Source organism: Sceloporus occidentalis, unplaced genomic scaffold, assembly GCF_023333645.1.
Source record: "Sceloporus occidentalis isolate IW3139 unplaced genomic scaffold, rSceOcc1.0.p SCAF_3, whole genome shotgun sequence".
Lineage (NCBI taxonomy): Eukaryota > Metazoa > Chordata > Lepidosauria > Squamata > Phrynosomatidae > Sceloporus > Sceloporus occidentalis.
Window position 1 is genome coordinate 203,406,889 of NW_028316983.1, and position 27,775 is coordinate 203,434,663.

The window sequence follows — 27,775 nt, forward strand, 5'->3', positions numbered from 1 at the left end:
GTATTCTAATAAATTCTTCCCAGATGTTCTGAGAGTGCGGGGCAGATTGTGTATGAAGAGGCGTTCCCTCAAGTAACTTGGGCTCAAGCCATGTAGGGTTTTAAAGGTAATAACCAACACTTTGTATTGCACTCAGAAGCTAATTGGGAGCCAATGAAGGGATTTTAGAACTGGTGTTATGTGGTCTGACCTAGATGTTCCAGTGACCAGTCTGGCTGCCACATTTTGAACTAGCTGAAGCTTCCGAACTTGGTACACAGGTAGCCCAATGTAAAGCGCATTACAGAAATCAAGATGAGAGATTACCAGTGCATGTACCACTGTTTCAAGGTCTTTTCAGTCCAGGTAGGGACGCTGTTGGCATATCAGCCAAAGCTAGTACCAAGCACTCCTGGCCATCACATCCACTTGAGATGATAACTGTAGAGATGAGTCCAGGAGTACTCCCAAACTGCGAACTTTGTCCTTTAGGGGAAGTGTGACCCCATCCAGGACAGGTTGACAAATCTCTGTCCCTGGACTTAGGGAAACTATGAAGAGTTCCTCCGTTTTCTCTGGATTCAGTTTGAGTTTGTTTTCCCTCATCCAGCCCATTACTGACCCTAGGTAGGCATCCAGAGGAGAGATGCCGTCCTTGGTCACAGTAAGAGTCAGAGGCATGGAGAGATAAATCTGGGTGTCATCAGCATACTGATAACACCACAACCCATGTCTCCGGATGATCTCTCCCAATGGCTTCATGTAAATGTTAAATAGCATGAGGGATAGAATGGGCCCTGAGGGACGCAAAATGTCAGCTCTCTCTTAGAACAAATATTTATTTAAAGAAAACACTGGAAGGATTTTTTTTAAAAAAACTTGGAAGAGAGGCTCATAGCTAAATCTATTCAATATATTTCATTGTGGCACTTTCAAGTTGAAACATTTTCTGGTATAGTTATCACCAAGACAGTGGCTATCGGTGATAGTGGTGAATTTTAGGCACAAATCACACATTTCCAGGAAGATTGATTAAATAAATAAATAAATAAATAAATGCTGTAATTCCCTGTCAGCACACCAGTTCCGCAAGTTTTCTTCTTCACTGAGGCCAATTGTTCTATAATGTTAATGGGTTATAACTGCCCTTTCAGAACTGAGCCACCTCAAAGTGCTTTGCATCACCAGTAGGGAAAACTCACCAAAATATATCCTTTTGAGGAAAATCCATTGTATTTTGCTCTGGTGAGGACTGCAGCTATGCTTACAGTCAACAAGGAAGCTTGAGCAAGATGTCAGATCACCTCATCATCATTATTACTACTAATAAAAAAGCTTTATATTGATCCAGCCTTGGATTACTGGCACCAGTACAACACTGGTGGCTATTTAATTTTTGTGTGAGACATTTTGACAAAGTATCAAAAATTACATGGCGGGGGGGGGGGGGGATAAATGTATGTAACTACATAAATGTATGTACTACCATCTCCCATCTACAAATCAATATAGTGGTAAGACCGATTGTTTTATTGTTGTGTGCCTTCCAATAATTTCCCACTTATCGTGACCCTAAGGCAAACCTATCACAAGGTTTTTTTTTGGAGAAGTGGTTCAGAAGGGTTTGCCTTTCCCTTCCTCTGAGGCTAAAAGAATGTGACTTGCCCAAGGTCACCCAGTGGGTTTCCAAGACTGAGCAGGAATTTGAACCATAAGTCAGAAATGACTTGAAGGCACACAACAGCAACAACGATTAACACAAAGTGCTGTTTTGTGGGGCATCAATTTCTCCTGGACTCCAGCATTTCCATTTCCTCTTCTTCTGCTTCTGCAGTTGGAGCATAAACTTGGATTATTATATTGGATGGTTTTCCCCAAAGTCTTTTTGATATGATTCATTGAGACTTTGTATTATATCCTTTGACATATTACGTTACCTCTCCCCTTACTATTGTTGCCACCCTATTTCTTCTTAGATATTCATTTCTTGTATAAAACACTGTGTGATTATCTGTCTGAAAATGTCCCATTCCTGTCCAATTTAACTCATTCACCTCAAGTATTGCAATATTTAGATGTTCTTTTTACTATGTCTAGCTTCCCCTGATTCAGAATTCTTACATTTGATGTCCCTGTAATATTGTTATATTATAACAAAGTGGCATAGCGGTTTGAGAGTTGGACTATCACCCTGGAGACCAGGGTTTGATTTCCAGCTTGGCCAGGAAACCCACTGAGTTACCTTAGGACAGTCACACTCTCTCAGCCACAGGTGAAGGCATTGGCAAACCTCCTCTGAACAAATATTGCTAAGAAAACCCCACGATCAGTTTGCCTTAGGGTTGTCATAAGTTGGAAATGACTGGAAGGCATACAACAACAACAATAATGATGTGCAGCTTTGGACTTTCCTTTCACCTCTGAGCACATCAACAGCTGAATGACATTTCAGCTTGAGTCCAGTTGTGTCATTACCACAGTACTATTCATAGTTGTCCTCTGTCCCACCTTCCAACCTGTCTGACATAGGAGTAGCAGTACTGCTACCATCAGCATAGACCCTTGCTTTACAGGAACATGCAATCCCACCAGAGTCAGAGAAGTCTAGTGCCTCTCCAGACTACACACCTCTTCACCAAAGTGCCATTTGTACACCAATACCTCTTTGACCCCAAACCCATACATATTGTCAAAACTTGGAAAAGCTACTTTCCTGGACTACTTTTCACAGAATACCATAACCAGCTTGTGTGTTCCTTTATTCTGGCTAATAGGTAGCTTGTGCTCGGCTGTAATTAGATCTGCTGGGAGCACATGTAATTGTAAGGAACCTTACTGAACCTTACAGTTGGGAAATCAAATATTAATTCAGAAGTGTTGCGTATGATATCTGTACCTAATAATTTATAACAAATGTTTATTACAATGATAGAGAAGCTTCAGCTCTCAAGATGTTTTTGACTTCTCAGAAGCCCAAGTTGTCATGGACAATGGTCAAGGATTTTGAGGACTGAGGTTTAAAACATCTAGAGGACCAAACATTGAGAACCATTTTTTCTTTAGCATTAATACTGTTCAGGTAAAATAGATATTAGCATTATCAGTGCTCCTGACATACTATGGTTGTAAAATAAAGTAATCACGATCATTATTAAGTTCTAAGTATTTTAATGGCTATTACTCTTCACTGCATGCTTAAGTAATTTTTCAGCTTTGTTTTAAGCCACTCAGAAAGTTATCTTTAAACATATGTACATTTGTTTACATTATTAGTTATTATTAAAATTTTGTGTGCTGTGTGTTTTTAACCTAGTTAAAAATGCAACTGTCATCTGAAACTGGTAGGAAGGGCTTTACTATTTGACAATTCAGTCATACTTATTTCAGTGTAAACCTCCAGACTGCTGTAGAACTTGCTTCCAAATTAAATGTCTTCAAGAATGTAGCTATAATATGATTTTTATTTCCTCTGAGGACTTTCAGATTTATTTCTCATTAGTTGTGAATAGATTGCTGATGAATTATTAGGTTTCTTTACCATTTCATAAGAGTTTTTTTTATCAGTCTGTATTGCTGGCCACTTGTATATTAACATTCATCAGGAAGAATAGCCATGATTATTCTTTCTGATACATTTTAATTGAAATTGTAAACGCTGTAACTTTTTCTATGACAAGATATTCTGTAACCAGTATGGATGTAGGACAATGCCGTTGACATAATTACCATAATCTATTTAATATCACTGAGGAATATTATAAAGTAAAGGTTCATAATAAGCTTCAAAGGTTTATTAAGAGAAATGGAAATGGATAAACAGAGAATATATGTTTTTAAAAGGATGTGTAGGAAGCATGTACTTTATTAGTAGGGATGCAAAGACAATTCAAAAATAGTTTTTGTTTTGTTTTTGTTTTTTTAAAAAGAGTGTTTTTTTAATGTTGAGAGACCCCCAATGAAATGAATCCTGGACTAGTGAGAATCTTCACTGTTCAGGACTTACTGTATGCAAAATTTGCACATGATTGTTGTGTGCAGAAAACAGCATTTCATTGGGGCCCGTCCCCCCCCCCCCCTTTTCATAAACTAATAATTACAAGGTGATCCTTGGAGTTCAGGTGTTTCATCCAGTTGAGGACATTGTGGTTCAGTGTATAACAATTCTTTTTTTTAAAGTAAATGAATGAAATTTTACATCCCTTCTCTAGAAGGGTGATTCCATAATCATGGATCATGCAGTGATGGTGAATTCTTCATTTCTGTGTTGCTATTTGTACATGGTTGTGTGGATACTCAGTAAACAATTGGAGTTTTAAGAGCAGTTTGATCTCCAACTTCTCAGCGCTAATGACACAATGAGAGAAGAGAAGTGTTCTGCATTGCTGATGGCACTATAGTGCCCTATTAAGTGATGAGGCTCTAATGAGTCAATCTATCATTCTAATGAACCCAACTGAGCTGAACACTTTGCTACTGAAGGGTTCTTTCTCTTTGATGGGCTTTGTTCCATCTGATCACTGTCATTGTCATCATCATTGCATTATAGCATTTAGATAACATCTTTGACACATGGGATGGGACACTCTACCGAATGTGTGGAATGTCATCTCATAAGGTGAAGGTGAGAAAGTAAGGTGAGAGTGCATAGATATATAAAACATTACATCCATAGAACAGGTGGCAAAGAAGGAGAGAAGTGAAACAACCATGAAGGGGTGAGGAGCAAAGTGGTGACACTTTGGAAAATATGAGGATGCCTACCAGATGTTAAAGAAAGAGTGTTTGAGGAAACTAAAGTAAAAGGGGAAGTTTGTAGGTCTCTATTCTAAAGGGTAGCTTCACTCCTGATTAAATGTTTCCTCTTATTAAAAATAAATAAACCTAATAAATAAATAAAAACTAAAAACAACTTGTAAGGAAATAACCCAAAGGCTATTCCACTAGAAAATTGTCAATGAAAATGTATTTCCCACCCTGCCTTCATTTTTCAACATTTCAGCATAACATGGTACCATGTTCCATCTGCACTGAGGTTAATGCTAACCATAATTATCTTTTCATTACTGCATGAAATGGGAGACTGAAATTGATTTGTAAACCCTTCTTAACACAAACCATGGCTGGCGTTAGGTATGGTGCAGATATAATGCTATGTAATGTTTAGTGCTGGAAAGAGTAAGGGATGTTGTGAATTTCTGTAACAATCTCAATTTCTTATGAGAGAGCACAATATTAGTCTGCACTGGGCCATTATGGTCATTAAAATGAAACAAAAGTAGTAGGATTTTTTCTCATTTTGGGAAAAATACCCATTTTAATGGAATTATAAAATAGAATTATAAAATTTAGAAATCCGAAAACAGAGGAAGATGTTCAGATCATGGCTCATTTTAGTGATTGTTTTGTTTACAAGCTTGAGGAAGGGGATAAAATAGCAATTAGGCTTATGTTATCTTGGATGCCAGTACCAAAAAAGGAAGTCTTGCCTTGCTTCACAGGGAAGTCTTGTCCTTTAACACTGTAGTGTGTTATATCAAGTGGAATAACTTTTTAATAGAACTTTCTTACACTAACGTATGCTAGTTAAATAGGAGCTGGATTGTAACAAAAACATGTCATCTTTTCTCTCTCTTTATTTGTTAGGAAACTGATCTCATGACCTTTAACATCTCAATGCATCGATCCTGGTGGCGAGAGCATGGACCAGGCTGCATACGAAAAGTAGTGCGTCCTTCAGCTCCTGGGATCTTAGATGATTTTTCCTATGTCTCTGTGACAGGCTGCATCATTGACTTCCAGTACCTAGAGGTCATTCACAGTGCTATCCAAATACTACTTTCTGTAAGTACCTACCTGTTGATTTAAATCTAGATTAAACAATTCCTATGTTGCCTTCTTGTACAGTATATACATGCATACAGTACATACAGCTTTTTGTTGATTTCCTTTTAGTCTTTACCCAACAACATACATACATACATATATTAATTCAAGGCAAAATGTCACAGGTGAAATGTATAAAAAGTTATTTTGCATTCATAATTTTGGTACTGAAAATGCTGTATTCTAAAAGATTATGCCAACATTTCAACAGAATTCAACAATGTTTAATTTTGTGTATCTTCTTGTTGCTTTCTTTTCATGACAACATATTTTCAGGTTGGTTATACAAAAAGGAAACATTATGTACTTGGGTGATTTTTGTCCCCCCTGGTTATATGACCAATATTTGGGAGCAAGAGAAATATTTCTCTTGTTTTTATTTTATTTCTCAGTGCCAAGTTGTCTTTTGGCTCCTATGCACATGTTTCCTAGTCTGCATTTTGATGTTTTCAGGAAAACTTATTTTGCCTAGAGGATAAATGTAAATTAATCAGTAAACGACACTGGAGAACTTATTCATGATTGTCTGAGTGTGAAATGTGCATGTACAGCTACACAAATTCTCAAATCCTTATTCATTCATGCAAACTCATATTTTATCATGCATCTACCAAAGTGCATATACCAGTATTTCTTACATATATGCATCACATTTTGGCACATTGGCATTAATTTCATTAGAGACTGTAGACAGCTGTTCTAAGAATAAACCTTTAATTAGGAATAGAAAAGAAGAATCTTTCACCAGCTGTAGGAAAACCTCCTGAGGAAGATGTAACTTAATGTAGCTGAATTCAAAGATACAGTCTTGTTAGTCTGTAGAATCAGAGATGCAGAGAGATCTTGTAGCACCTTTGAGACTAACTGAAAGAAAGAAGTTGGCAGCATGAACTTTCATAGACTAAGGTCTACTTCTTCAGATACATGTGCATCTGAGGAAGTAGAATTTAATCTACCAAAGCTCATGCTGCCAACTTCTTTCTTTCATTTATTCTCAAAGGTGCTGCAAGATCTCTCTACATCTCTCAACGTAGGTGGTAAAGCCTGATATTTGGGTAAGAGTAGTATCAAAATCAAGTTTGAAGAAAATTATGAGCTCTTAGAGGTATTATAGAAAAGTAAGTGGTAGACCTGATCATCAAGTGAGACCTGATGTGAGTCATCAACTGAGATTTTACATATTTTGTATGGATGAGAGATGCTATTGTTATTCATGACTATAATTCTCAACCATGGGAAGTAAAATGTTTAGTTACATAGAGGCAAGAATCCTATTAGAATTTCTGATTAGATCCATTGGATCAGCTCTTCAGTATTTACACAACACCTATGTAAATCCCATTGGCTCAGTAGATCTACTCTAGTTGGAACAACCAACAAAATTTATAACACTAAACTGCATTCTTACTGTGAGTGTATTGAAGAATTCATTCAAATACTGTCCAATCAATATTTTTTCTAGTATTCCTCTTATCCCTCTCCCAGTTTACAGTGCACCCGCACCATAGGCAGGCATTTCATATGTGGCTTCCTACTTAAGCGGAAGCTGCGTAATGGGAGAATGAATGGCGTGTGCACCCATGGCGCACACACTCTCCCACACCACAAGCATAAGCTGTCAGGACAGTGTGGCACACTTGGCCTGGAAATGACATGGATGTGACCACTAGATGGAACTGGAATAGAGGTAACCACAGTTCAAGTGGCAGGTGTGCATGAGTCAACATTTGGGAGCTGTGCATCATGGGACATCTGATGCAACATGCACAGTAGGTGAAGTCAGTCAAGGGGTGCATCATGGGAAATGGTATGATGCAACCTGCCCTGGGGATGAAACCAGCAAGGTTTCATTGGTGGCAAGACACCACATGACTTCACAAAAGACCACCAATAAAAGGGAGATGGTGATTATCTCTGGTGTTGGGTTGTTGTAGTAGGTGACTGGCGAAGCACTTGGTCTATTTGTAGATAGAGCTGTGAGTATCCAGACGGCTATCTGGTACTCTGTGTGATATTGTAAATAGCTTGGAACAAGTGAATTAAAGCCCTCTTCTTTGAGTGAGAGCCTTGCTGTCCAGCAGTGTTTATTTCTGCAAGCTGGGAGCTCAAGGCTGGTGAGCCTGTGTGGGAGGAATTTTTCCTTCTCTGCTGAAGCCTTTGCGGACTTCTCTCCAAGAGCCTTCCCATGGCGTCCTGCCTGTGTGGATCAACTCTGCACATGGTCGTAGTGGACACAGTGCATCTCTCTATGTCCCAACAAAAACCCCATTCACTTGAATGGGACTTCAGCTTACATGTTTTTTGGCTTATGGGGGGGGGGGTCCAGAACGGATCCCCCGCGTAAGCCAAGGGACCACTGTATTTTAAAAACCTGGGCCATTTGCAAAAAGAAAGGAGGATTAAAAGGATCATATAAACTGTAATGATAAGGAAAATATTATGAGTTGAGCCCATTTAGAATGTGTAACCATTTTCTGTGTACAACATGGCTGCTCATAGTGCTTTAACAAGCAAATTAGTATGAATAATTATGTCAATATGTAAGTGAAATCACAGAAACAAGAATGAGCAGGAAGACCCAATGAGCTTTTTCAATTACCCAGAAATAGGTTATTTGCCAGGGAAAGTTCCTAAGCATCGTGTAAAAGTAATTAGCTTTGATTTATCATTAATATATGTCCACTAATATGATCAGAGGTTTGATTAGACTGTGCATTAGTCTCTTTGCCCCTTTAGAGTCTCTGATCTGAACAAGCTTACTGCCTAAATTAACCCCTTACTTAAATACATTTTAGAAGTCCTTGGAATATAGACTATTGACTTAATTGCACAGGAATCATACAGAGAGCTTCTGATACTTGCCTGAATAAATATGTAATTCCCCTCTTATCAGACAATCTTGTTTCTCACAGGTGCAGTTTTGCATACATGCATTTTTACTATTCAAAGACACATTGAACAAAGCTGGTCAAAAAACAGGCTTTTTATACGTGACGGGGAGCCAAAGGATTTGTTTCTTCTCTAGCAGAATATAATTTTTTAGGACAATACAGGTCATTCATAGATGATGGAAGAGTTTTCCAAAAATCAGCCAGTGTTTTATTTTCATGCATAGTTCTGGTCACAAGGAAAATGGATGTCATATCAAAACAAGAGGCACACTCCATGCAAACTCCATCATTCAGATTCTGTGGATGTCCCTACCTTCTAGACACAGAAAATTCCCCCCTATTCACTTTTTCTTCATCACACTTAATTTAACACCTCTTTCATGCATCCTCTTATGCACTCCCCCCCCCCCAGCTAAATAGCGCAAAGAACTGCAGTCTTTCATCAAAGAGAAGTTGCTCCTGTGCCCATTTTGCTGTCTTTGGTATTATTATCTAGTCATCTTATATATGAAAATACTGATTGCAGACAAGTATGCCAAGAGGTTTAGTATTCTAAATTAAGGCAGCATACCTAACCACTCAAGGTTGAAATGTGATTAAGTATCCAAAGCAGACTGTGTAATCAGAAGTTGTGAGAAGAATTCCTTTTAGGGGTAAAGGAAAATGGGGAAAAAAGCAAGAAGCAGAAAGTAGGAATAAATGGTGGTTCTTACAATGGAGGGGTGTGAACTATGGGGTCTCACAGGGGTGTTGGTACCAATTTTTTTTTAATGCACATAACTGTTCTGGATGTAGGGATCAATAGTGAGGTGGCCAAGTTTACTGATGACACTAAATCATTTAGAGCAGTTGGGGGGGGGGGGGAGGAGATGATTATGTACTCCAAAACCATCACCCCAAACTGGGAGAAAAGCCAGTTTAGGAGTTGGTACATGAGATTCAGTGAGCAAGTATAAAGTGATGCACATTGGGCCATATACAGGCAGAAATGGTATTGGATAGAATTAGAAAAAAATCTGAAAATAGATCTGCCAGTATCTTACTGTACTATCTTTACAACAAGTCCATAGTGGAATCACATCTGGCAACTGTGTCAACAGGATGTTGGATTTGACAGGGCTTCTTCATAGCTTTATCTTCTTGTGTAGGAGGCATGTCTTTGTTTCTGTTATAACAGATAAATTAATGCATTTAACTATGAATGCATGTAAATGTTATTTTTTTCAATTTTGTAATGTTTCTCTTGGGAGTGCTTAAAACAGATCTTTACAATTAAGTAAACTTGTAAATACAGTGGAAACTTGTTATACGCTGGGGTTTGGTTTCAAGATCCCCCACGGATAACAAAATCAGTAGATGCTCAAGTCCCATTAAATATAATGGCATAGCACAATGGTGTCCCTTATAAAAAATGGAAAATCAAGGTTTCATATTTGAAATTTTCAACTTTTTTTTTGAACATTTTCAAACTGTGGATGCTTGAATCCATGTATAAAAAATCTGTGTATAAGAAGGGCCGACTGTATAAGGAAATTCATAAACAAATTATTTTCTAAAATTGTTATTGTCAAGACTATGTGAGGTATATAACATAAACATATTGACATGACTAGAGACAAATATGATGAGATATGCAAGCCTGTGTCTCATCTTTGCACCCACTCCCCACATTGTTTTGCTTGGAGCTTAATCTTAAATGAGTAATTTAAATTATGTAGTTAGAACATAATTTATTTTTCTAAAGCTTAAGCAATGTAGCAAGCATTTTAATAATGTTGCAAAAATGTCATTAGTGTAACAAATACCAATGGTTCACCTTATTCCATACACAGAATAGGAAAGTGAGACAGTTTTGTAGGAAGCTACTTTTATATTCTTAAACTAATGTACTGTGATAATTTCTGAGGTTTGGTTGCATCAGCAATTTGTTGCTTCTTTCTGAAAATAATTTTACAAGCAATTTGCTTGTATTCTCATTGAACTTTTTTTTTCTTGTGGACTATGCTATGCCACTATTCTTGGAATTTGAACTGATCTGTTTAGGTATGTGGTAGAAATGTGGTTTTTAATTAGATTTTGTCAGGTCTGGGCTGTAGAGAGCAATATATGTGTGCTAGAAGCCAGGGCCCTGGGCCAAACCAGCAGTCAGGAGTCAGAACAGAAAAATATACCAAAAGACAGCCTGGCCAAAAAGACTTAATTAAGCAACTGTGCAAACAATTAGCCATTTCTTGCCTATCTGATCCAGAAGCACCAATGACAATGATTCATGCACTGGTAATCTTGGGATTAGACTGTTATAATGGGCTTTCCTTAGACTGGTTCGGAGACTGTAATTAGGTAGAATGCGACACCTAAGCTAGCAAGTAGTGATTTGCATGGTGTACATAGTGCTGAAAGCCCTGCATCACATACAGCAGCTACCAAACCAGTGTCAATAAATTACTTTTACTTATATACCCTTAAACAGCTCCTTGCTTGAAAGATTACCTCCTTCCATATAGACCAACTCAGTTTCTGTGCTGTGTGAGATACTGCAGTGCTGTAGGTAAATCTGTTTTCTTGCAGTCTGGAGTCATGATGCCCATCATGTGTAAATAATTTTCAACTGATACCCAGCAGTCTCCCAGTGTCACACTTCTAGGTCTACTTCCTCAGATACATTTGGGAGCTAAGGAGACTTAAGTCTATGAAAGCTCACGCTACCAACTTCTTTCTTTCAGCTAGTCTCAAAGGTGCTACAAGATCTTTCTACCTTCTGATTCTACAGACTAACACAACTATGTCTTTGAATTCTGGTTACACTAAGTTGGTTGTTGGGCTGGAAGTAGTCACCGAGTGACCCACCGAGTGACACTGGGCAAGTCACACACTCTTAGTCCCAGAAAACCCTGTGATACGGTTGCCTTAGGGTCCCCATAAGTCAGAAACAAAGGCACACAACAGCAACAACAACAAAAGCAACAACAATGATGATGTTAATAGAGGACAGCTCAGTAAAGAGATAGCAGAGGTAGAAACAAACTAAATAGCAGCATAATACTATGAAATGCAAGATAAAATATCTCTAATAATTCCACATTCACATTTTATTTTTAAAAGTCTCCTAATATTAATGCTCAAATAAATTAAGAAAGATACCCATTTTTAAAACCTGCAAGATAAAAAAAACCACGTTTATCACACCATGACCACTACTGGACATTCAGATTTTCTAATAAATACATCTTCTTTGGGAGTATTACTCTAGAGATGTTGCCCTTTGAAAAACACTGTAATGTAAATACTAATCCCATGGATCTTTTCCTCTTAGCCAATACATCATAAACCTCCATGAGGTCTCCTTAATTTTATTAATGATTTTTGCCCCACTGTTTTCAAAGCATCTACCAAGCACTCATTATTTTACATGAGGACAAAGAATGACATTTTGTGATTTTAAATACTGGTTCATCAAAGAGAATAAATCATTTAATTAGCAGTCATTTAATTAGCAAACTTTAGCAACAGCAGCGGCTAAAATGAGGAACATGAATTGAAACCAGAACGTGAAGATTTTCTACTGTATGAAGAGGAAACACTGCAGTGCCCTGTGAAGCATTCAGAATTTGACTTCAGTTGTTGTTTTTACCCTGTTCACTTAAAATGAAATGTCTAGCTTCATCCACTAAATGATTACTGTATTTCTCTCTACTTCTACTGTATGCCAACACAGGAACCTGAGTTGTAGCTGGCCTTCAAAAATGAAGATTGGTCATTCCTACTTTGCTACAGTTTGCATTGCTAGCTGCAATCTAGTACAGTGTTGTCTGCATCTTGGGGCTAAGTTTTATTGTAAGCCTCATAATCACAATAACTGGCCTGTTTGGGTGTACGTCTTTTTCCATACCTACCTTTTTGGACTGGCTCATAAAATAGTAGAGTTGGAAGTTTCCTGAAGTGTCAACCAGTCCAAACCCTGCTATTGCAGGAGAACCTATACTGGGCAACTACTAGGAGTTCGGGGGCTTCGTTGCTACTCTAGGAGAACTCAGAGAACTGTATACCCTTCTGAACTCCCTCGAAAAAAATCACATTTTGCCCACGAATGATCTGCATGGGGCATTGGAGCAATTGCTCCATGTTTTTGAAGGGCCTTCTGGACTGTTTAAGGCCCAGGAAAAGACTTTTTTTTAACAACAGAAAGTGACCTGGAAGTTTACTTTGAGTCACTTGTTTGAAAAAAAAAAGCCACATGTGACTTGTGAGCTGCATTTTCTCAACCCCTATTTTAAAACTTGCTGCCTCAGAACATTCAGGAAGTTCTTCCTAGTATTTAGTTGAGATATCCTTTTTTGTAACTTGAATTCATTGGTTCAACCCCATGGAGAACAAAAAATCCAGCTCACATTATCTTCCATGTGACAGATCTGCAAATATATGAAAACGATTAATATATTTTGCTTTCCTCTCCAAGTGAAACATATGGGCTGTATAGACTGGCTTGAAGTGCCAACGTAGGGTGTGTGTGTGTGGCATTTGGATGACACATGCCCTGATGCAGCCCCCATGCCAGCATCATGCCATCTGCTCAACTGCACGGCATAGCCCCATTCCAGTACTTTGACGGCTCTAAAAGAAATGGCAAAATGCACTGTGTTTATACGACACACATCAAAAGGAGCACTGAAAAGTGCCGCCACAACAGCAAGGGCACCTTTTTGCCAGCTCTGAAAAGTAGCAACATTTTGCCATTTCTTTTAGAGCCAGAAAAGTGGATTGGGGGTATGGCATGCGGTTGTCATGGCCCTGATCTGGCACTGAAAGGGGTGGCATGGAGGTTCTCCTTTGGGGCGGTCTGTTTTGCCCCATAGTCAGCTCTTTCAACTATTTCTGACGAGAGTTGGGTTCCAGAGAATTTTTTGATACCCTTCTTTAACTATTATGCTGAGAACTAGACTGATGCAGGCTGCCTGATGACTTCCCATCCTTCTGTAGTAGTTTACTTGGTACTGCTAAGGTATTTCCCAACTGTTGATTTTGGGTTTTTCCCTCTAAGCTAAAACAATACAGCTGTCCTTGCTTTTTTTTTTTTTTTAAATCATGTGCTGTTAATTCTGGGCTAACTGCATTCTTATGTCCATTCCAAATTAATGTTCCCACATAAATTTACAGTTACTACTATGTTGTTGTCAAAGATCTAGACAAAAGAAGTATTGTGAGACTATAATACTTTTTCTAGTACTACACAATTTTGTCACTACATATGTCCACGATGATAGCAAATGGTAACAATAGATAATAATATGTACGGTATATAATTTATGGCAGATAGGGTCAGTATTTATTAACTGGAAGACTTGCCAGAGCTTCCAGATCTCCAGGGAGGACACACTGTTTGCACAACCAGCACCCACAATAGACCATTATTGTCAGCACTATCCGCACACTCCCCAGGATATCCCCTGCCTCTTTTCTCATGGCTTGTGTGACCAATGGCCATCCTTTTGTGTATCAATATGTTGTACTGGTGTTGTTGTTGTCCTTTTGTGTATTTGTGTGACAATGTGCACATCTATAAAAGGAATGGCAATGGAGGAATTGCACAAATTTGAAAGTGAAAGTGCTGTGGTAGTTAGTTGGATGTTTTGGCTAGGAAGAGGTCAACAGCTTGCCCATCCACTTATGCTCCTTCCCCATCTCCATACCAGCACACAGTCAACATACACAGGGGAGTCTTTGGAGATTTTGTCCTTCATAAAAAAATGGGGACGCTATTTATTATAGAGAATTGCCCTAGATTAGAACATGGACTGGACCCATGTTTTGCCCATTTTGGTCTCGTGCATAAACTAAACAGGCCAGTACAGGGATGGGGTGGAAAGGTTTATTTTCCTCCATATGGACACAACCCTAGATTACTTCTGCATTTCACCCTTCATACACATACCCCTGGTTGAGACTCACTTCTCTATTTGATTCTTTCCGCTGTTAGAAGAACTGTCAAAATGAATGATAAAGGAGAATCAGTGACTTAAAAAGTGCCCTTCATCAGGTGCCACCTGGACAGACAGCTCACTGGGGTCCATTCACACTGCAGTTAAAGTCCTTCATTTTACTGCCATGGTTCCATCCTGGGCCATCCTGGGGCAGAAGTCTGTTGAGCTACTGGAGCGTTCTGATTGAGAATGCTAAATGCTGCTCCCTCAATTGCAGATCCCTTAGGAAGGAAACATGCCAATCAAAAATGGATAATAGCACTATAAGTATATACAGTTAGCCCTCCTTATCCACAGATTTTTTTATCCATGGATTCAAGCATCCACAGCTTGAAAATACTTTAAAAATATACAGATTCCCATAGGCAAACCTTGATTTTGCCCTTTTATACAAGGTACACCATTTTGCTATTCCATTATGTTTAATGAGACTTGATCATCCACAGATTTTGGTATCCACGGGAGGTCCTGGAACCAAACCCCCGCAGATACCAAGGGTCCACTGTAGTGTGAATGGGCCCCTGATCACAGTCTTCCCCTCTACAGTTAGATGGATTATATAGATATTTAAATTGTATCAATTATTTCTGAATTTTCATCTATCCATGTACATTTTCACATACATGCATTTTATTCAAACTTGTGTCTGGTTTTGACCACTTTCTTTTTGGCAACGTGGGAGTGGGATAAGATAAGAAAACAAACCATTATTTTCTGATGTGTGAATTATTCATAATGTATACTGTAGTTATGTCACACACAGTTACAAACAGTATACTATAATTTGGTTTGGAAGGAATTTATCTACAAAATATTGTTTTGCATTTCAGATTGAATGCATTTATCCTATTTACCGGCTACATATTGTTTGGAGTATGAAGAGATCTGCTTTAAACAAATGCCTTAAAAACTAGCCCCAAAGGCATCCCACAGTGTAAAGTTGTTCTACGTTAGTTCAAAAAATGTAAAGGGGAGGAAGACGTGACTGAGAGCCACATGAATAACTGATGAATTTCTCAGAGATCCATTAGCAGTTTTGAAATGTGTAGAATGAAAACTGTTGATATATGTTGTTGCTTTAAGTCTCAGTCTGAGCAGTAAAGCCCTGGCTTTTCAGGTCTCTGTTAAAACTGAGGAATGAAGCTATTTTAGCTGAATGAAGTTTCTGTTACCTGCAACTTCAGTTATTCAGCTAAAACTAAAATCCAGTCTTTAAAAGCATGTAGCATTAAAAAGCTACAGATTCAAACAGGCTAATTTTCTAGAGAAATTAGGGATGCAGTAATCTTACTTTATTTGGTAACCTAGTTCTTGGATAATCTGATACAACTTTTATAGTATTAACGCTATGAAGACCTACTTAGAACTACAGTCCTCCCTCCATTTTCAGACTTCGAGTCCGCAGTCTTGGTCCTTCATGGACCAGCAAGTGGGCATGGTTAAAATGATGTGTGCACCCATTCAAGCCAATCAGGCTTGAATATGTGTGAATTTCCATTGGGGGGGGGGGGAGTCCCAGAATGGATCCCCTACAAAAATGGAGGGACAGCTGTAGTTCAGCTCCATTCCTTAGAAAATTGCATAGGTTTGCAGTCCTGCTATATATGAAAGCACAGTCCAACTAATTTTCTACAGAAAATAAAAGGTTTTGTGAAAGATGCTTTAATAATTAAGGGGGAGGAAATGTAAGTGTTTTGCACCAGTGAGTCTTTTTCCAGAGAATTTTAAATTTCTTTCGATACCTTAAAGGTATTCCCAGATTGTCTTTTGTTTATACTGAATATGTTAAACAGGGACAAAGCAGAGTCATTATCCAGGGTGGAAAAGAGCTCTTGTTTCAGATACTGCCTTTTATGCACTCTAAGAAAAATGGGGAAGAAACATAAGGAAGCACTATGCAAGTGAAAAACAGAATCATGCTTTTGATCTAGTGCAGAGGTGATGATAGAGGCCTCCATCTGAACAGACCATCATCTGTATGTATTATAAAAATAAAGGTACGGATAAAAAATCTCTCCAGACATGACCATTTTCTTTTAATCATGCATTGACTACAATTCTTATCTCTTCTGCAAAGAGTTCTAGAACAAATGTGACCTGACTGTTGAAAGCAATATTTTTTCTTGCTTACAAGAACTCGGTTGATCTTTCAATGTGGGTGTGGGTGTATGTGTGTTTGTGGAGGGAATATGTAAAGTAGCAGTTGGAACGGGCATTTCACAATTCATATTGCTGAATTTGTGTTGAAACTACTCTTTTTTGTGAGTTGGATGCAAAAGTAGCCTTTCACTCTTGGATTTCATTGGTTACATGTGGAAGGGCTGCTACCTTGCATGGGAGTGTGATATGCCTCACCATGGCTGCATCTAGACTGCAGAATTAATGCAGTTTGACACCGCTTTAACTGTCATGGCTCAGTGGTATGAAATTCTGGGATTTGTAGTTTTGTGAGATATTTAGCCTTCTCTGCCAGAGAGCTCTGGTGCCACAACAAACTGCAAATCCCAAGATTCCATAGGATGGAGCCATGACAGTTAAGATGGTGTCAAACTACATTAATTCTGCAGTGTGACAACAGCCCATTATTATTATTATTATTATTATTATTATTATGCTTTATTTATATAGCGCTGTAGATTTACACAGCACTGTACATACAAACAATAAAATAGATAAAGTAAACCTGCCCATGGTGTACAATCTAAGAAATAATAGCATAATACATATAAATAATACATAACAATACAGGAAACTATATTGTAAGTGTATTGACTAGAAGCTGCAGATGGTCTTGACATTAGGCAGCAAGAGGCAACTTTCTCAGATGACTCCCTGAGTATCCCACCCCTAGTCATTTGGCTTCCTTGGCAGACACAACTCTGCCTCTCTCTTTTCACATGTGTGTGTCATATGGCCTGCTTACACTTCTTGACTAGCCTGCTATTTTGTGTGTGATGGACTATCTAGTTACTAGTGTTGGCTTTTGTTCATGGAATAGAGGAACATTGTTCTTTGTCTCAGAGAGTAAAATGACTTGGGCCAGCCCTGCTGGAAATCACTGCAAATTGGCTGAAGAAGGTAGGTGGAATATCATCAGAGATAGAAAGGGCTGGGACATAAGACTAATTCAGTAAAGCCCTTTCAATAACCTTTCTCTACTAGTTAGGAGTTAGGAGAACTCTTCTGCAAGTTCAAGAACTATTCTTGTACTTGTACAAACATTTCTAGAACAGCATTAACAGCCATTTCCCTTCCACTTAAGAGATTTTAGTGCCCGATCAGTATACCTACATGAACCTGTATGAAGAAAAATGTGCATTAGTTTATTACATACATATGGGGGGGAAACCAAACCAAATCTAGGGAGGGAGTGTTATCTTATCATAAATCCATATGCTTTGCATACAAACAATCAGGTTCAGTCCTATCATCTCTAGATAGGACTGAGAAGGAATCCTGCCCAAAACTATGGAGAGGTCCTGCCAGTCAGTGTAAGCACTGAGCTAGATGGGCCAATAGCCTGATCTTGGTATATGGCAGCTTCCTAGGTTTATATTAGGTAGGCAGCTTTGATGAGTCCAGAAGCCAGTCCTCTCTTCCACTCTTTCAGAGTCCCCTCACCTACAACAGCTGCCTAATTTGGTGGTGGAAGTATCCCACTTCTAGTTTTAAAGCCTATATGTTTTGCTTGAAATAAGATGCAGGGAAAGCAGTTGTATATTATTGTCAAGGGGCATTGTACTGTTTGGATACTTCCAATGACAAAATTCTTCTTTAAAATAAGCAAAAAAAAGTGGCCTTAAAGTACTTCTGACACCACAATTTTGTGCTTAGGGTGGAGGATGGGAGAATCCAGGTCCTCGGGAGATTGCAAAAATAAGTGGGGACATACTGGAGAAGAGAAGGTTAAGAGGTGATATAATAGCCACGTTTAACTATTTGAAGGGATGTCTTATTGAGGATGGAGAAAGCTTGTTTTCTGCTGCTCCAGAGAATAGGACACGGAACAGTGGATGCAAGCTACTAGGAGGAACATGCTGACATTAAGATTTGTTCAGCAATGGAACACACTCCCTCAGAGAATGGTGGACTCTCCTTCTTTGAAAAACTTTAAACAGAGGCTGGATAGTCATCTGTCAGTGGTGCTTTGATTGTGAGTTCCTGCATGGCACAGGTTTGGACTGGATGGCCCTTGTGGTCTATTTCACCTCTATGATTCTGTGTAACTGTAGATCCCATGTTGCCCATTCTTGATTTGTATGCAGAGTGGCTTAAAATCTGGAATGCTCCCCCATATAAATCTAATTCTATAGCTCTGAAAGAAACCACTCTTAAAGTTGTGCATAGATGGTACCTCACACCATTACAACTTGCACGCATTACCTTGTGCTGTTGGAGAGGGTGTAGTAATAGAGGTACCTTCCTGCACATGTGGTACAATTGTCCAACTGTATTTGCATTTTGGCATTCAGTAGTTAACTTAGTTTCAGAAATCACTGATCAAAAAAATGTCCCTTCTCCAGAACTTTAATTGCTTTCAGTGTTTATTAATGAAAACAAGACATTACACACTAAAAATATTATTGCATTTTTGTTGGCATTGGCCAGGATTGAAATTGCCAGGGCTTGGAAATCTGGAAAGGTCAATATGACTGATTGGTGGTCTCGATTTTGGAATTTTTGGTTTATGGAAAAGCTCACTGATCAATCTAGAAGGTTGCGGGGGTAGAATCTTCCTCTGCCTTTTGAAGAACTGTGGTCCCCACTTATATCTTATCTCAATAACATTGGAGCAGAAGTGAGTCTTCCTTTGTAATATGATTCCCTTTTGATGATTGAACTGGTGCAAAGAAGGTATCTCTGTGTTCCAAGTCCATCCCTGTTTTTATGTAATGTTGCCCTTTTACATCCCATATGACCTTGAATTTTTGATGTTCGTTTTTAAGGATCTGTATTTTAGCTTGTTTTTGTTTGTATTTGTTATTGATTTCTGCCTTTTTTGGTAAGAAATAAAATTATATATAAAAAAGCAAAGGAAACTCTAGAATTAGTCTCTCCCAACTGTTTAGCAGCCAGTGCTTTCTTTCATCTTATCAAAAAAGAAGATAAATTAATGTTCTATCTTCTTCTAGTCTTCAATTGACTCCAATTCACTTTTGTTATTTGTTCTTATTGTTGTCTGCCCTCAAGCCAACCCTAACTCATGGCAACCCTAGGGACCGCCAATATCCCCTGTCCTCAACTGTTTTGCTTAGGGTCTGCAGGCCCAGGCCTGTGTCCTCCCTGATCAAGTCTAATCATCGGACATGTGGTCTTCCTCTATTTCTCGTGCCTTCTATCTTACCAAGCATCATTGTCTTTTCTAATGATTCATGCCTTCTCATGATCTGGCCAAAATGCAATCGTCTCAGTTTAGTCATTCTGGTTTCTAGGGAGAATTTAGGCTTGGTCTGTTCTAGAACAGTTGTTTGTCTTCTTGGCCATCCATGGTATCCTCAGCACTCTTCTCCAGCACCACTTCTCAAATTATTATTATTATTATTAACCTTTATTTATGAAGCGCTGTAAATTTACACAGCGCTGTACATGCAATCTTTTTAGCTAGAGGATCCCTGCCCTCGGGCTTACAATCTAAAAAGACATGACACAGAAGGAGAAGGGAGTGGTGGAGGGAAAGGGTAAGAGGTCCAGCAGTTCCTCTCTACCTCCGAGGCCTGGACCAAGGCAGATGGACTGGAGGGAGGGCTTGGTTTCATAATGGATGGTTAATCTTCCAGGGAAAATACATACTCTCAAGTAGGATAATGCATATACAGTACATAGCAATACAGGAAATGGTTTGATAAACAGGCACCAAAAGAACATCAAATAGTAAGCGACAATTACTATTACTGGGAAGGCTTTTCTGAACAGGATGGTTTTCAACTCCGTTTTGAAGCTGGTTAAAGAAGTGATGGCTCTTGCTTGTGGGGGAAGAAGGTTCCAGGAGTGAGGGGCAGCAAGTGAAAAGGGGTGAATTCAAGATGGGGCAGAGGAAATCCTGGGCTGGGACAGAAGACCTTGACTACCAGAACGGAGGGCCCTGGTGGGAAAGTGAGGAGAAAGAAGGTCTGATAAGTAAGGAGGGGCCAGCCCATGGAGGGCTTTAAACGTGGACAGCAGGAGCTTGTACTGAATACGGAAAGGGAGGGGGAGCCAGTGAAGGGATGCCAACACAGGAGAGATGTGGTCAGCGCGGTGGGTGGAAGTGATAATGCGTGCAGCTGAATGCTGAACAGAGATTAAAGGACGGAGGTGAGAAAGAGGAAGCCCAGCCAGGAGGACGTTACAGTAATCAAGTCGTGAGATCACTAGGGCATGGACCAGGATCTTGGCAGTAGAGGCGGAGAGATATGGTCGGATTTTGGCAATATTGTACAAAAAGAATCTACAAGCCTTGGCTGTGGTCTGGATCTGAGGGATACACGACAGAGAAGAGTCAAAGATAAAACCAAGACTGCGGGCTTGCTGGATGGGTTGAATAGAAATGTTGTCCACAGAGACAGAAAAGGAGTGTTGAAGGGTGGGCTTAGGAGGAAAGACAAGAAGCTCAGTCTTGGACATGTTGAGCTTCAAACGCCGATGGCGCATCCACTGCGAGACAGCTGTGAGGCAAGACAAAACTTGCTGTTCAAGCCTTGGAGAAAGGTCAGGGGTGGAAAGGGGTGGAAAGATACAGCTGGGTGTCATCGGCATACAGATGGTAGGAAAAGCCAAGAGCGCTAATGAGTTTTCCTAAGGACAGTGTGTAGAGAGAAAACAGAAGGGGACCCAGAACAGAGCCCTGGGGAACTCCAACAGATAAGGGAACAGGAGAAGAAGTCTGGCCCCCTGCAACTACTGCAAAAGATCTGCCAGACAAGTAAGATCTAAACCAGTCAAGAACAGAGTCTGAGAACCCAAGGTCAGAAAGTATATCAACTAGAAGACAGTGATCAACAGTGTCAAAGGCAGCAGACAAATCAAGAAGGATGAGAACAGAGTAAAGGCCATTAGCCTTGGCCTGTAAAAGGTCATTCGAAATCTTTGTGAGAGCTGTCTCAGTAGAATGCCTTGGGCGGAAACCAGACTGAAAGGGATCGAGGATGGAGTTGGCTTCAAGAAACTCAAGACAGCGAGAATAAACAACCCATTCCAAAACCTTAGAAAGAAAAGGAAGAAGAGAAATCGGACAATAGCTAGACAAAGAGGAGGGGTCGAGAGAAGGTTTTTTCAGAATTGGGGAAATGAGAGCATGTTTGAAGTCCGACGGGAAGGAGCCTGTAGAGAGAGAGAGAGATTGAAGATATGGAGAAGCGAGAGCAGAAAGGAGGGAGCTATAGAGATTAGAAGACGAGTAGGAATTGGATCAAGAGAAAAGGTTGCAGGTTTGGAAGAGTTCAGAAGTGTAGAGAGTTCATTCAAATGAGTTGATTTTTTCTTCTGATGACTTTCGTCACTATCCAGCTGTCACATCTGTACATGGTGATGGGGAATACAGAGGTTTGGCCTATCTTCACTCTAGTGTTCAGTGTTACATCTTTGCATTTTAGGATCTTGTCCAGTTTTTTCATAGCTGCCCTTCCCAATCCTAGTTTTCTTCTTATTTCTTGACAGCAGTCTTCATTCTGGTTAATATTTGATGCAAGGTATGGGAACTCTCAACTATTTCAATTTTCTCATTATCTTGGATGAATTCTTAATGTTCAACATCAAACCTACCTTGGCACTTTCCTCCTTAACCTTTTTCAGTAGTTGCTCCAGGTAGTAGTTTTGTGTTAATTGCATGTCTTAGGTTGTTATTGTTCTTTCTGCTGATCTTCACTCCTCTTGCCTCTGAGTCTAAGCCTCCTGTGCCTATGATATTTTTCTGGATACAGTTTGAATAGGGTGAAAATATGCAGCCTTGCCTGACCCCTCCACAGATGATAAATCCCAGGATTCCATATGATGCTGCTAAGGCAGTTAAAGTGGATTGATAACACTATAATTGTTTAGTGTAAAAGCAGTGAAATAGTAATCACTGGTACCTGATGAGTTCTATGTTGGTATGGTTTTAATTTGAACTTTAAAAGGGTTATCCAAGGGGCAATCCATATCTTGAGCTCCTATAAAGTTCAGACTCAGAGCAGTGGCATCATCCTAAGACCAAGGAACCCACCAGCCACCACTGGTGGTATTATAACCCTTTCAGATCCAGACAATCTCTTATGAAAGTCTGTGAAATCTCTCTCCCATATGGGTGTCCATTATGCCAATATTTTTACTTATGATTTCAGTTTAGCTTTTTTCCCATTTCAGATTTTCTATGGTCTGTTACAGACAGCCAAAATAAAGCTGCTTCGAGTCACAGTGGAGGTATGGTGTTTCAATGATGCATGCGTCCTAAGAGTCCAGAAGTCGCACCAAAGCCACACTTCAGCCCTAAGGAAAATTCTGAAATCCTTTTTTACATTCATAATTATCTGCTCTGCTACCTAACATAGTTCCCTAACTCCCTGGCCTCCTGATAATGGTGATGCTGATTTGCTTTCAGGTTGTCAACTTGGCACTGCCTTCCTTCATGCATGGCTGGAAGACAGGTCTCAGATACAGTGCAACTTATTTCTGGGTAATGCCAATGAACATTCTCAAATAAAATTGAAATTACTTTTAAATTACATTAAGGAAAGCCTGGTTGCTGCCAACTGGCCAGAAATAAACAATTTTGTGTGGTTGGTGACCAAAAGTCAAGGGTATTGTGTAACTAACAGGCTTTGCGGCTCATTGCCAGAATTGTTTGAATAAATGAATATATACCTTTAGCATCTTTATTTTTTAAAAAAACTTTTAGAGTACATGCTTAATAAATAACCCAGGCACACGAAATTGCAGAAGACAAAGCCTTCCATTTCTGATGTTCTACATGCCAGGCACTTCTCTCTGTGTTCCCTATTGTTAGCCCTTATGAGCTTAAATGGGCAACTGAGGTTTTCAGAGCCATGTGGCAACAAAGCAGTGACAAGAATGAGATAATTTTCCAGTAACTGACACAGGCAGCTCCTTCACCTTATACTTGAGCCTCAACCTATTAGGAAATGTCTTCAGTGTTAGGCCCCATTCCAACTGGGCAATAAAGTGACGAATCTTGCTGCGAGTCAGACTCGGAGCGAGTTCCCAAGTCGTACTCAAATCACATCCATCGTTCCCATTACAAAAGGGAGCAAACAGACTCAGTTTTTCTTGACCCTTGTTCTCGTTCCCATTTATATTTCTCTGTTGTATTTTGACGCGGACTTTTTTGTTCCCCGTTCCCATTGCCTGTCTGGAACCAGTTTTTCCTTTTCTAAGCTGTCAGTCAAGTGCTTAGGTGATTAGACGTCACAGTGATGTCAGTTGCTTTGATGCATTTTGATGCGGGCTATTTTTGTTCTCCATTCCCATTTGTGTCTTTCAAATCTTTTTTCTGGGGGCGGGGGGTTGTGGTCAATGGAAAGACCAATAAAAATGACATAATTTATTTTGGGCCATGAAGTTCAGTACTTCTTGGTAGTGAGACATTTGGTGAAGCAAAGCATAAGAAAATTAAGGAGGAAGTTTGTATGATAGATAACATGCTGAGCCTTTCATGGGAACTGAACTGCAGTTTGGATTTTCAAAGGATGAGCTGGGAGCTTTGATTTTCATTTCCCTCTCACTAAATTAAAAATGCAAACAGAGCCAGCAGAATAGCAAATGCGCCTTCCTTTTCCAAGGCAGCTTTGAAGCCCCAGTTGCAATACAGTCTGTCTTATGATCAAGCCTCCCTCAAAACAAAAAGATAAAAGTAATGCCTTAATGAAGCATTGTGTGTGCATTTAGCATATGCAAAGCATTTCCCTTGCAAAACGTTGTGACTTTTCATGCAGAACTAAATCTTTTTAGTGGGGATTTCTTTCATTTCAGGAAAGAGAGACTCTTGAGGATGAACATTTTATTAAAAAATATTTAACCATTCTGTCATTCATTTCTCATATTTCTCTACTTCCAATCTGTGAATGAACTCTACAATTCAAGTGCCTTTCCTCTTAGAAGATTATTTTTCTGGTAACTGGGGAGCACTAATTGAGTCAGAGCTATGAGAGGACCTAAATAAAATAAACTGTGAAGTCTTGCATTTTGAGCAGAGATGGAACATTTACACCTGTCAGGAATAATGGAACCTCCTAGATATTCTAGCCTTGCTTGTGTTGAATTAAATTCCTGACAATCACAACCATCTTATAACAAGTCTTTTTATAGTTATTTTCACTTTATTTTCAAATGTTATAAAAAGCCATAATAAATCAAAATCCCCACTTTTGGATAGTCAATCATTGCAGCTAAATTTGCATGCAGGAAATTATATATGCATGGTGGAAAAACCATTGATACATTCCATTGATAGGAATGAATGCAAAACTCCCCCTCCACATGTTCTAAACTTATGGATACATTTCTATGCCTACTTCTGATTTCATAAATGGGTATGGGAAACCAGGATCAGACTGGGGTGTGCAAGAAGAGGAGAATGAACAAGCCACTCCTCATGGGACAGCCGCTCTTGCATAATGTTGGTTTCCCTTCTACCTGTAATAGCAAACTCTGTGGCATCATTAGGACCTCCTTCTAGTGCAAAGAAAATGCACCCAAACAACAGCCCCAATATTTATTATTTTCCCTTTCCACTGCCTGCATGAATGTGTTCATATTAATGCATCCACATATCTAGTAAGAGCTTGAGAAAGGTTTTTGTGAATGTGGGGGTAGTTCCTAGAATGTACAGTACTAGACAGAATGCTTGAAATTATAGCCTTGGAAAAAAATTCAGAGCTTTGCAACTAGCTTGTCCCTTAGACACAGGCCTAAACTTTGTTGATTATTTCCTTCTAGAATATACCCACTGCATTAAGTGTTGATTGTTGAATCAACATGTAGGTAAATCCTATTGATACAATGGATCTAATCTATTTGGGATCAACCATAGGAGTTAGGCCACACATCCACCCCCAGAGTAATTTATTTGAAGATTATTTGCATACATGGCTGGAAGAAGACACCTTTGACTTCAAGGCAGGGATTATGTGCTATCACTAGATCAATAGACTTCTAATGAGCACTTTCTAATGTATAGTGATTCTTGGCTAAAAGCTAAGGATTACATACTTAAGGAAGCACTAACTTCAAGTGCTTGTAATGGGAATTTTTTTTAATTAAGCCCACAACATCCTTAACTGGAAGGAATGTTCATTCTCTTTTCAAATCTCTCTGTTTCAGAGTATTCAGATTTTAACGGCACAAAAGGGGCTGAAATGAAGTTTTAGCTTTGTAGATGAAAATACAGATTGAGTCTCCCTTACCCAAAATGTTTGGGACCAGAAGTGTTTGGAATTTTTATTTATTTATTGGATTTGGAACATCATTATATACATCATGAGATATCTTGGAGATGGGATTCAAATTTAAACATGAAATTCATGAAAACATAGAACATGTTTTGTATACACCTTATCCACATAGCTGGAAGGTAATTTTATAAAACAAATGCTTAATGGTTTTGTGCATGAAACAAAGTTTGTGTATACTGAACCATCAGAAAGCAAAGGTGTCACTATCTCAGACAGCTATATGGACAATTTTGGATTCTGGAGTATTTTAGATTTCAGAATTCCAGACAAGAGATACTCAGCCAGTACTGCAAGATGATTGCATGTAACAAGAGCCTAGAAATATTCAAGCTGGAGAAGTATAACTCTTAAAATATTCTAGACAGCACAATTATGCCTACCTGTCCCACTACTTACTGTTGTCTATTTGCAGTACTTATTTACCAACAATGATTTTCAATTTTCAAGATAATGAGCTGGGTTGGGCTATTCATACAATGCTTCAAGAGATGCAAAAGTTACTTGCCTAATAATCTGCCTAATCAACACACTATTATGATCCTAAATTGTGCTATCTAGTTGGTTCTTGAAAATACAGTTATCTACATGCTTTGCTTGCAGTATGAGTATGTTGGTGTGCATGTGTTTCAAAGCCACTTGGTGTTTTAGAACTGAATTGCTTGTTGTGTCTACCTGAACTTTAGGGAATAGGGGGTGGGTCCACTTAAGGGAAATATCTTAAAGTTTTTTTCCCTACACTGTTTGGGAATGCTGTATAAATGAATTTGGATTGCAGCAGCATTGGCTTAGTTTGTGGCAGAGTAAGATATTTTACATTTAAGTGTTTTAGAACAGTGGTTCCTAAACTTAGATCCCCATATGTTGGATGATGACTCTCAGAATCTCATGCCATTGACGATGCTAGATATGGATGAAGTGAGTTGTCATTTGGCAACTTTTAGAGGCCTGATCTCCCTCCTCCTCCCAAACCTTTCTGTCCTGGTTGGGAAGAGAAAGGCAAGGAGGGCACTTGGAGTCTCTTCCTGAAAGAGGAGGAGAATGAGGAAGAGGAGGAGAGCTATTTCTTTATAAAATATTAAAATATGAATATATATGAATGTGTGAAAATATTCACATTAAACAAGCAAAGTATTTTTATTCATACACTATGTTGGGGCGGACATCCTCATGTAGATGTAAAGAGGTTCACAAGGGTAAAAAATGTGAGAACCTCTGCATTGAGATGTTTAAGATTAACATTGCACTAGACATTACATTGTGCTCAGCTACACAACTGTTAGGAATAAAATATGCATCTAATTATGGTATCAGTAGTAGAGGTCTTCCTGAGCTAAAGGTCTAGCCTGGCCTGAACCAGTCAAGTGTCAAATAATTTGGCACTCTCAAAGACACAGAAGACTGAGAGGAGAACAAAAGTCTCCCTACAAGGAATGGTATATGTTAAAAAAATGATTGTACTTTTCCCTGTTTCATTTCTAAATTTGTCTGCTGTTTTTATATTTAAAAAAACACAGAGGACAGCAAGGAGTTAAAAAAAACCTGTTAGTTATTGTTTTAGCCTCATGCACAAGCTATTGGTCTCACATCCATGCTAAGCACCATCTCACCATCCATACTAAAC

The 27,775-nt window shown here is 39.0% G+C and overlaps 1 protein-coding gene across 4 annotated transcripts in view; it reads left to right on the forward strand.

Moving 5' to 3' along the window:
- The window catches only part of LOC149317364 (sodium/potassium-transporting ATPase subunit beta-1-interacting protein 3), a 308,744-nt gene that overhangs the window by 211,316 nt on the left and 69,653 nt on the right, over positions 1-27,775 (forward strand). For 3 of the 4 annotated variants that reach the window (XM_089518886.1, XM_089518885.1, XM_089518887.1), the window contains exon 4: positions 5,623-5,820. In XM_089518886.1, the coding sequence (XP_089375012.1) occupies positions 5,623-5,820 (198 nt within the window). Of the gene's footprint in view, positions 1-5,622; positions 5,821-12,468; positions 12,525-27,775 lie in introns of those variants that run through there. The other variant, XM_089518888.1, reaches the window with a different exon arrangement.